Raw genomic sequence first — 11,538 nt, 5'->3', positions numbered from 1 at the left:
TGCTAACACCAGCTCTGGATCAGAACCAGCCGTGCCATCCCAGAGACCTGGAGCTGCCAAACAGCTGCCTAACCAACACACACAACCCCTCGAAAAGCTGAGGGCTTAAAATATAGCATGAAAACCTCAGAGAAGCGCAAGTACACACACACACACACACACACACACACACACACACTCACACACAGCATCTAGCTGACTGCCAGCTGACCCACAGATCCCTGCCAAGGCAGCGAGGACACTAGGAGGCTAGGTGCCTAGGAGACAAGGAGGTTAGTCGACAACGGTGTCGCCCCAGGAACCTTAGGAGAGACTTTCAGCAGGTGCTCCCGAACCCACCTTCCCAGAGAGCCCCACCCTCCCATCCCTCATAACTGCAGTCCAACAGACATGCCTCAATAAACGCGGGGAATACAGACAGGAAACAGCCATCTCCTCCCAGAGTACACTGGTGGTTTTTATACTCCTACCGTGGGCTATTTCTAGGCCTGACTGAAACACCTGGGTATGCAGGTGTGAGAGTGAGGATAGAGCTGAGCAGATGCATGGACACACTGTAGCCGTTCATACAACTGTCACCTGTTCTTTAGTCGGCTGTTTAAATACTTCCTAAATGTGTTTTATCCTGGCAAACCCACTGGCAGACACACACACACACACAGAAAGAGAGAGAGAGAGAGAGAGAGAGAGAGAGAGAGAGAGAAAGAGAGAGAGAGAGCAGGAAAGAGGTGTTTTCTCAGTGGTGTGAAGGAGAGCTGGCTGTGAACAGAGAAGCAGAGGAGAAACCCGGAGAGCTAAGAAAATAGTTGTTCAGCTGTGAGAACATCAAGACCATTCCACACATGACAGCTCTCCTTCTCTCCTCTCCTCTCTCTTCTCCTTCTCCTCTCTTCCTTCCTCTCCTGCCCTCTCCTGTCCTCTCCTCTCTCCTCTTCTGTCCTCTCCTTCTCCTTTCCTCTCTCCTCTCTCGTCTCCTCTCCTGTCCTCTCCTCTCTCCCCTCTTCTCCTCTCCTCTCCCCTCTCCTGTCCTCTCCCTTTCCTCTCTTCTCTCCTTCCTTCTTTCCTTCTCTCCTTCCTCTTTCCTCTTCCCTCTTCTCTTCTCCCTGTCCTCTCCTCTCCCTCCCTCACCGTCTCCTCTCATCTCCTCTGTTCTCTTCTCCCCTCTCCTCTTTCCTTTCCTCTCCTCTCCCTTCTCCTCTTCTCTCCTCCTCCCCTCCGCCCTCTCCACTCTCTCTCCTTCTCCCTTCCATTCCACTGACTCTCCTCTCCTCTCCTCTCTGTGCCCCAGACAAGGCCCACACTAGAGTCTTTCTGGGGGATGTTGGGGGGGTGGGGGGCGGGTTGTGGTGGTTGGGAGGGAGGTTGAGGCTGATTTATTTGGGGGTGGATAAAAGTAGAAGACAGTTCCTAAACCAACAGAGCTTCAAAGAGGAATATTTATTGTCATTCATTTCGAATTCATCTGAATGTTACAGGGCCAGAGTCCAGAAACGATCAGTAAGTCATATGTTGCTGAGAGCAGGAATGCCTTCCTTGTCTCCTCAGTGTATTTAATAGAACAAACATAACCAAGTACAGATATGATATAATTCTCTCTCTGTACTATAGATATGGAACAACCAGAAACTCTCTCTGACACTGACGTGTGCGTGCGTGCGTGTGTGTGTGTGTGTGTGTGCGTGTGTGTGTGTGTGCGTGTGAGTGTGTGTGTGCGTGTGTGTGTGTGCGCGTGTGTGTGTGTGCGCGGGCAGAGCTTCTCTCTAAGGGAAGGCTCCTCCCATGCTAAACACGGCAGTCTCATTACTGAAGATAACTGCTAATTAACCCTGATGAGCTGCGGGCAACCTGAGCCACAGCCCCCATCCCACCCCCCCCAGGACACACTTGACTCATCTCACTGATGGCTGGCCTGCAATCTGAACCAGCACACCCTCACTCCCTCCTGACACCAAACACTTCACACACACGCACACACACACACACACACACACACACACACAGAGGCATACACACACACGCACACACTCACACACACACACACACACACACACCCTGACGAACATGAACGCACACACTGACGCACATGAACACACGCATTTACGCACACGCAGGCTTGCATGCGCACATGAACTCTCTCACACTCTCAGACTCACACACCCACACACAGGCGCACATGAACACAGATAGACGCAGGGAGAGAGAGAGAGAGAAAGAGAGAGAGAGAGAGAGAGAGAGACTAACTGGTACTCTGTCTCCATCTAGTGGTATGCTGCCACACCATCCACTACTACTAACTACATTATTGACTATGTAACATTGTAACGTTGTTACATCATCCGACCCACTACACACACTCTCTCTCTCTCTTTCTCAGAGAGATAGAGAGATAGAGAGAGAGAGAGAGAGAGAGAGAGAGAGAGAGAGTGGGCAAAAATAGGAAAGCGTTGTCTTGACAACCGTCCCCCGAGATCCACGGCAACAGCCACAGTCCCATTGCCTGGGCCAGAGAACCCTAACCCTAATCTTAATCCTAATCCTAATCTTATGGTCCTGGCCGTTTGCCCCCTGCTCACGGCCTGGACCCTTACCCCTGGACCCTGAGCTCCGGTGCCCCTGGACTTTCATCCCTGCCCCTGGACTCTTTAAGCCTCTTTTCACCCCAGCTCACCTCCTGGTCTCGGACCCGAGTCCCTGCCCCGGAACCCCGGTTTGCCCTGAGCCCCTGTCCCCGGCTTGGACCCCTGCCCCTGAGCTCCTGTGCCCCCTGGACCCTCCTGGACCCTGAACACCTCCCTTCCCAGTGACTGCCCCTGCATTCCCCCCAGAGACATTTGCACATGTTGCTCACGTTGTCACCAGGTTTGGTTCTGCCTCCTGGTGTGTTTCGTCTTGTGTCCGTGCTCCTGTCTTCCCTGTGTTTAGTTAGTCTTCCCAGCCTCTTCTCTAGCCACTTGTTCCCCACAGTCTCACTTCACTCCCTTTCCTAGACCTCTAGTCCCTTTAGTCCCCTCTGGTCCCTTAGTCTTCCCTTCTAGCCCCCATTCTTGTGTTGCTTAAATCCCCTCTCTAGTTCCCAGTCCCTAGTTCTAGTCCCCTCAGTTCCCTCCTTTAGTTCTCTGGTCCCCTCTAGCTCCCCCTTCTGGTCTCTCCTATAGTTTCCTACCCAGTCCCATTACCATCCTTGTTCCCTGTTCCATTCCCTTGTGTCCTAGTTCCCTCTGTCCTTGTGTCAGTGTCTTGTTGGAATCCCTCCATGTCCTTGTCTGGGTGATTGTCTGCACCTGTATCTCGTTATGTCTTGTTGCACACCTGTACGTTGTTCCTTGGTGGTTCTCCCAGAGTATATATGCCCTCCTGTTTCCTTTGTTCTATCGGTTCATTGTCAGCGTTAATGCATTGTTCCCCGGTGTTCAATTCCATACATTTTGAGATTAAAACCTTTTTGAACCAGCGCTGCCTGTCTGCATTTTGGGTCCTAGCTTCTCCACCGTCAAACTCTAACACCTAATTCTAATCCTAACCCTACTCCTAACCCTAATCCTAACCCCAGTACTCACCGTCCTGATCCTCTGGGATTAGATGGACATGTTAACATGTTACTGCATTATTCTGACACACATACACACAACACACACACGTCCTGAGAAAATAATATTGCTGATCCCTGTGTGCAGTGTCCTGAGAGTCCAGCCCAGGTCTGTGTGTATCGTGTGCTGCGAGGAGGCAGGTGGAATGAGTTAGAGCGCAGGTCTCATCTTTCAGACTGGGTTTCCTACAGGCTTTGGGGGAACTAGAGTGTGTGTGTGTGTGTGTGTGTGTGTGTGTGTGTGTGCGCGTGTGTGTGTGTGTGGACAGCGCGACAGTTCCCCAGTTAGAGAGAGAGAGACGCAGAGGAGGCAACATCCACGCCAGTGCTGCCGGGGGACTACGCTACTGTCAGCCTGTCTCTCATTACAAACGAGGCCAGCCAGCCAGCCCAGCTCCAGACCTACCGCCATCCAGCCCACCCAGCCTCTGACCACCAGGACCCCGGCCTCGCCAGCTCGCCTATCCAGCCCGGATCCCCCCACCCCCCACCCCCGCGCACTCGGACCCCCCTCCTCCGCCCCGGCCAAGCCCCCCCGCGCAGGCCCATGTGATGCATTCTCTGACCCAGGAGATCGAGAGCTTCTCCAAGGCCAGGCTGAAGAAGCAATGCACGCGTGTCACCTCGCTGAGCGGCCGCAGGATCATCGAGACGTGGAAGGGCTCCACGGTGCACGTGGTGGAGGATGTGGCGCAGCCCCAGACCCCCTGCGGCTACGTGCACGACAACAGCTGGGACCTGCAGGTGGGGCAGGTGAAACCCTACCTGCTGCTGGGTGAGTGGCCGAGATACGGCTCTACCGTAGAGTCGGGCGGTCGAGATGAGCTACCATAGATAATAGGTTGACTGTACCCGTGTACATGCTAGGTTCGGAGTGATTGATCTCAAAGTCTCATTGTTGTCATTCCTAACGCTAACCCTAATCCTAAACTCAACCCTGACCCTTCAAACAGACCATATTGGACGTACACGTGGATAATTTGTTACTTTAAAGCCAGAAATATCGTTGTAAATTACTTTAAACCAGGTGTGAGTTGCGAGAGTGACACGGCTGTATAGAGACACTGGAAGATTATAGGAATACAGGACTTCTGGGGTTAGGGTTAGGGTCATCTCCACCTCCTCTCCTTTCCTCTCCTCCTCCCTCTCCTCTCCACCTCTCCTTCAACCTTCCGTTCCTCTGATCCCTCTGTGTTCCCTGCAGGGTCACAAGACGCCGCTCACGACTTTGGTACTTTGAGGAAACACAAGGTAGACCCTCGTCTGGCCGTTTGGGCACCATGTATCCAGCAGGCTGTTGTTGGTGTGGCGTTGAGTGACAGCTGCCTGCCCCCCCCCCCCCAGGTGTCCCACGTCCTCAACGTGGCGTACGGCGTGGAGAACGCCTTCCCTGACCTCTTCATCTACAAGAGCCTGAGCATCCTGGACCAGCCCGACACTGACATCACCGCCTACCTCCCGGATTGCTCGCGGTTCATAGACCAAGCACACGCGGAGGTACGCCATTTCTGCATTTGTGTGTGTGGGCGTGGATGTGTGTGTGAATATGTGTATGTGTGTGGTGGGTGGATGTGTGTGTGCTGTTTTTGTTTCAGGTACCCTGTTGTGTTCCTCTTGTCTCCTCTCCAGCCTCTCTTCTCCTCTCACTCTCTCTCTCTCTCTCTCTGTCTCTCTCTCTCTCTCTCTCTCTCGCGCTCTCTCTCCAGAGTGAATAATGGATGGGTGAGTTTTCCTCATGCATTATTCAGTGCCTTGTAGAAAGATCATATCACTACGGGCCATTGTGTGTCATACAACCTTTAAGCGAGTCGGTGTGCCGCCCGGCTCAACCTGACACTGGGCCAGCCCAGGGCCGGCTGGGTTTATGATTACAGCCAATGGCGAAGCAGCGTTACCAGGCAGGTTGCTAAGTGGACGGGCATGGTGTCGTGGGCTTGCTGCTATGTAACCTGTAATGCATCGGTAACTCCAGCTGCCCTCATCAAACCTTGTTGCTTTTAGCTAAGTGGGAAATCCATCCGTCAATTGACTACCTGTCATTTTGGGCCCTGAAGGATGATTTGTTTGCTCTTAATGACCTAGATTACCAGCAACTGATCTGCCAGGGCTCATTACAGACATTTGATTGGCTACAGGGAGTCTAGACCTGCAGGGAACAACACCTCCCATGATGCAGCTGCAGACTGGTCAGCTCATTGGCTGTTGGACTGGGGTGGCCAGTCTGGCACAGTAGGTCAGTGGCCGGTGTAGTAGGCTGTAAGGGACACTAGGGGACAAAGAGGACCTACCAGAGAACACTTACATCATTTTAATTTCAAGAGGATTGTCCCCCCTACAGAAGTAACACTAACCCTGCGCCTTCCCCGCCTCCCACTCCCACTCCCCCCCCTCCCCTCCCACTCCCCCTCCAGAAAAGTGTGGTGCTGGTCGACTGTATCGCCAAGATTTTGCGGGTGACATCCATTGTGATTGGCTACCTGATGTTTTCCAGGAGGACCAGCCGATTTAAGCAAAACGTCCCAACCTGACACTGGGCCAGCCCACAGCCAGCTGGGGTTATGATTACACACAACGGCGAGGCACAGTTACCAGGGAGGTTGCTAAGTAATCTGACACGCCGGATGGTTTGTTTCACACAACCATCTGGGAAAGCTCCGTTGGAAACTGTTTGGAAAAGGGCAGGCTCTTTCAAAGAGTACAGACAGGTGATTGGATGAATCATCTGCCTATCACTGTCTATTACAGGCTAACAGTCCTGTCACACGCTGTCGTCAAATTCAAACCACACCTATAGCTGCCAGTAGTTTCTCCTCACAGGACGCTGATTGGCCTGACCAAATTCTGTTCAGGCCCAAATGGATGTCTATGGAGCTTGTCCAGACTGATCTGTGATGTTGTGAGATCAGGATGGTCTCACATGTTTCTCTTGCAAATCAGTCTGGATACTCTCTATAGAGATCCATTTGTAATAGATCAGAAAACAATCTAGCAAATCAGCATTCTAAGAGGAAATTTCAAACAGCTACACTGGGCGGGTTTAGGTGTGACGATAATGAGGAGCGGTTGAAGTTAGCGTGTGATAAACAGATGGTTCATCTAACCACCTGCCAAGTATTTTTGAAAGTGCCTGCCCTTTTCCAAACTGTTTCCAATGGAGAGTTCTCAGATAGTTCAGATGGTTATATGAAGCAAACAATCTGGTGCGTCAGGTTACGTAACTCCAGCTGCCCTCATCAAACCTGGTTGCTTTTAGCTAAGTGGGAAATCCATCCGTCAATTGACTACCTGTCATTTTGCCCGATGGATGATTAGTTAGTTTGCTCTTAATGACATAGATTACCAGTAACTGATCTGTCAGGGCTCATTACAGACATGTGATTGGCTGCGAGGAGTCTAGACCTGCAGGGAACTACACCTCCCATGATGCAGCTGCAGACTGGTCAGCTCATTGGCTGTTGGACTGGGGTGGCCAGTCTGGTACAGTAGGTCAGTGGCCGGTGTAGTAGGCTGTAAGGGACACTAGGGGACAAAGAGGACCTTCCAGAGAACACTTACATCATTTTAATTTCAAGAGGGTTGTCCCCCCTACAGAAGTAACACTAAGCCTGCCCCTTCCCCGACTCCCACTCCCCTCCCCCCCCCCCTCCCCTCCCACTCCCCCTCCAGAAAAGTGTGGTGCTGGTCGACTGTATCGCCAAGATCTTGCGGGTGACATCCATTGTGATTGGCTACCTGATGTTTTCCAGGAGGACCAGCCGATTTAAGCAAAACATCCCAACCTGACACTGGGCCAGCCCACAGCCAGCTGGGGTTATGATTACACACAACGGCGAGGCACAGTTACCAGGGAGGTTGTTAAGTAACCTGACACGCTGGATGGTTTGTTTCACACAACCATCTGGGAAAGCTCCATTGGAAACTGTTTGGAAAAGGGCAGGCTCTTTCAAAGAGTACAGACAGGTGATCGGATGAATCATCTGCCTATCGCTGTCTATTACACGCTAACAGTCCTGTCAGACGCTGTCGTCAAACCCAAACCACACCTATAGCTGCCAGTAGTTTCTCCTCACAGGACGCTGATTGGCCTGACCAAATTCTGTTCAGGCCCAAATGGATGTCTATGGAGCTTGTCCAGACTGATCTGTGATGTTGTGAGATCAGGATGGTCTCACATGTTTCTCTTGCAAATCAGTCTGGATACTCTCTATAGAGATCCATTTGTGCTAGATCAGAAAACAATCTAGCAAATCAGCATTCTAAGAGGAAGTTTCAAACAGCTACACTGGGCGGGTTTAGGTGTGACGATAATGAGGAGCGGTTGAAGTTAGTGTGTGATAAACAGATGGTTCATCTAACCACCTGCCAAGTATTTTTGAAAGTGCCTGCCCTTTTCCAAACTGTTTCCAATGGAGAGTTCTCAGATAGTTCAGATGGTTATATGAAGCAAACCATCTGGTGCGTCAGGTTACGTAACTCCAGCTGCCCTCATCAAACCTGGTTGCTTTTAGCTAAGTGGGAAATCCATCCATCAATTGACTGCCTGTCATTTTGCCCGATGGATGATTAGTTAGTTTGCTCTTAATGACATAGATTACCAGTAACTGATCTGTCAGGGCTCATTACAGACATGTGATTGGCTGTGAGGAGTCTAGACCTGCAGGGAACTACACCTCCCATGATGCAGCTGCAGACTGGTCAGCTCATTGGCTGTTGGACTGGGGTGGCCAGTCTGGTACAGTAAGTCAGTGGCCGGTGTAGTAGGCTGTAAGGGACACTAGGGGACAAAGAGGACCTTCCAGAGAACACTTACATCATTTTAATTTCAAGAGGGTTGTCCCCCCTACAGAAGTAACACTAAGCCTGCCCCTTCCCCGCCTCCCATTCCCCCCCCTCCCCTCCCACTCCCCCTCCAGAAAAGTGTGGTGCTGGCCGACTGTATCGCCAAGATCTTGCGGGTGACATCCATTGTGATTGGCTACCTGATGTTTTCCAGGAGGACCAGCCGATTTAAGCAAAACGTCCCAACCTGACACTGGGCCAGCCCACAGCCAGCTGGGGTTATGATTACACACAACGGCGAGGCACAGTTACCAGGGAGGTTGTTAAGTAACCTGACACGCCGGATGGTTTGTTTAACACAACCATCTGGGAAAGCTCCGTTGGAAACTGTTTGGAAAAGGGCAGGCTCTTTCAAAGAGTACAGACAGGTGATTGGATGAATCATCTGCCTATCGCTGTCTATTACAGGCTAACAGTCCTGTCAGACGCTGTCGTCAAACCCAAACCACACCTATAGCTGCCAGTAGTTTCTCCTCACAGGACGCTGATTGGCCTGACCAAATTCTGTTCAGGCCCAAATGGATGTCTATGGAGCTTGTCCAGACTGATCTGTGATGTTGTGAGATCAGGATGGTCTCACATGTTTCTCTCGCAAATTAGTCTGGATACTCTCCATAGAGATCCGTTTATGCCAGTTCGGAAAACAATCTAGCCAATCAGCATTCTAAGAGGAAATTTCAAACAGTTGCACTGGGCGGGTTTAGGTGTGACGATAGCGAGGAGCAGTTGAAGTTAGCACATGATAAACAGATGGTTCATCCAATCACCTGCCAAGTATTTTTGAAAGTGCCTGCCCTTTTCCAAACTGTTTCCAATGGAGAGTTCTCAGGTAGTTCAGATGGTTATATGAAGCAAACCATCTGGTGTGTCAGGTTACGTCAGCTGCCCTCATCAAACCTGGTTGCTTTTAGCTAAGTGGGAAATCCATCTGTCAATTGACTACCTGTCATTTTGCCCGATGGATGATTAGTTTGCTCTTAATGACGTTTACCAGTAACTGATCTGTCAGGGCGCATTACAGACATGTGATTGGCTGCGAGCAGTCTAGATCTGCAGGGAACTACACCTCCCATGATGCAGCTGCAGACTGGTCAGCTCATTGGCTGTTGGACTGGGGTGGCCAGTCTGGTAGGTCAGTGGCCGGTGTAGTAGACTGTAAGGAACACTAGGGGACAAAGAGGACCTACCAGAGAACACTTACACAATTTTCTTTCCAAGAGGGTTGTCCACCGTACAGAAGTAACACTAAGCCTGTCCTGTCCCCCTCCCCCTCCCTCCCCCTTGCCAGAAAGGCGTGGTGCTGGTCCACTGTAGTGCCAGGATGTTGCGGGCGAAATCCATTGTGATTGGCTACCTGATGTTTTGGGACAGAAGACTGATCTGTGGAGAGAAACAGAATGTGAGCTTGTGAGATCAGGATGGTCTCACATGTTTCTCTCGCAAATTAGTCTGGATACTCTCCATAGAGATCCGTTTATGCCAGTTCGGAAAACGATCTAGCCAATCAGCATTCTAAGAGGAAATGATAGTTCTGATGGTTATATGAAGCAAACCATCTGGTGCGTCAGGTTACGTAACTCCAGCTGCCCTCATCAAACCTTGTTGCTTTTAGCTAAGTGGGAAATCCATCTGTCAATTGACTACCTGTCATTTTGCCCGATGGATGATTAGTTAGTTTGCTCTTAATGACATAGATTACCAGTAACTGATCTGTCAGGGCTCATTACAGACATGTGTTTGCCTGTGAGGAGTCTAGACCTGCAGGAAACTACACCTCCCATAATGCAGCTGCAGAGTGATCACCTAATTGGCTGTTGGACTGGTGTGGTCAGTCTGGTAGGTCAGTGGTCATCAGAGTGGTAGGCTAAGGGACACGAAGGCGTTCCACACTAACGTACGTGGATGTACTAAAGAAATATGCAGGGGTGGAAAGGACTGGCGAGCTTACCAGACGCAGGTTCAGGATGACTGGAAACGCAGATGGAGAGATCATCAAGGATGACCTAGAAAGAGAGACACTACAAAGTTAACATTTACAGTACATCATTTTCATTTCAATGAAAGATGGTTGTCCGCCCTACAGAACTGACATGAACTCTGTCCCGCCCCCGCCTCCCCCTCCAGAAAGGCGTGGTGCTGGTCCACTGTAACGGCGGGATCTCACGGGCGGCCTCCATCGTGATTGGCTACCTGATGTACCGGGAGGGCCAGCCGTTCGACCAGGCCTTCGCCGCCGTGAAGTCTGCACGTCCAATGATCTGCCCCAACCCCTGCTTCCTGGAGCAGCTTAGGAGCTTCACCCCCGTTAGGGTCAGGGGTCAGGTTAACGGGGCCAACCACGCCTGAGGAGAGGAGTGGTCAGCTGAGTGATGCCATGTTCAGATCCAACAACCAAGATGGGGTTTGTGCCGGTTTTTTTTTTGTTTTTTTTGTTTAGTGTTTTGTCGTGATAATTGGCCTAATTTCAGACCATCTCAGTTTGGAGGTTTTTAATGATTTGACAGGTCATCTTTAAACCTCCATATTCTAGAGATGAAAGACATCCTGAATCCAAAAATAATAATAATTCTAAAAATGCTTAAAATCGTCTTGGCTGTTGTATCTCAACCTGTCTGGAGGGACTCCAGTGAGAAGGTCTGAGATCAGTTCACCCTCAGAGACCAGTCCTAATCGCTCTCTGATTCACTGACCTGAGGACTGCAGTGATACAGGAAAACAGAGATGCACCACATTCTCACACTGTCCAGCAGATGCAGTAAATCCTTTTATCACATCCCTGTAGCTAAGGCAGATGCTCAATTAACTATCAACAAACATTCATCCAACTATCCTTCAACCCTAAGTCTCCTTCACCAGTTGTTGCATGGACAGTGGTCTGTGGATTCTTTGCTGTAAACCTCTGTTTAAACTAACTAACATAATGAGAAAGGTGAGAGTTTAATCTCCCTGGTTTGTGTCACAGTTGTATGGAGTATTTTGCATTAGGACAACCTCACAGTTTAGTAGCATATTCTATTGTAATTTATTACACTTAATAAGGAGATTAAGAATGAACTAATAGTATGAATCTTATGCAGCAGATTGTAAATGCTACAGGTAGCCTGCATGGTTTT

General features: G+C 50.4%; 1 protein-coding gene across 1 annotated transcript; it reads left to right on the top strand.

The window, feature by feature from the left end:
* Positions 1-4,138: 4,138 nt before the first annotated feature.
* On the top strand, positions 4,139-10,771 carry dusp19a (dual specificity phosphatase 19a; the record flags this gene model as incomplete). The annotated part of the gene is made up of 4 exons (XM_084442884.1): positions 4,139-4,361; positions 4,791-4,837; positions 4,931-5,083; positions 10,550-10,771. The coding sequence occupies 4 exons, from the start codon at positions 4,139-4,141 to the stop codon at positions 10,769-10,771; spliced, it is 645 nt and encodes a 214-aa protein (XP_084299010.1).
* Between the last annotated feature and the right edge of the window lie 767 nt (positions 10,772-11,538).

The sequence above is a fragment of the Borostomias antarcticus genome (assembly GCF_949987555.1).
Source record: "Borostomias antarcticus genome assembly, chromosome: 9".
Classification (NCBI taxonomy): Eukaryota; Metazoa; Chordata; class Actinopteri; order Stomiiformes; family Stomiidae; genus Borostomias; species Borostomias antarcticus.
This window is presented reverse-complemented; position numbering and strand designations above follow the sequence as displayed.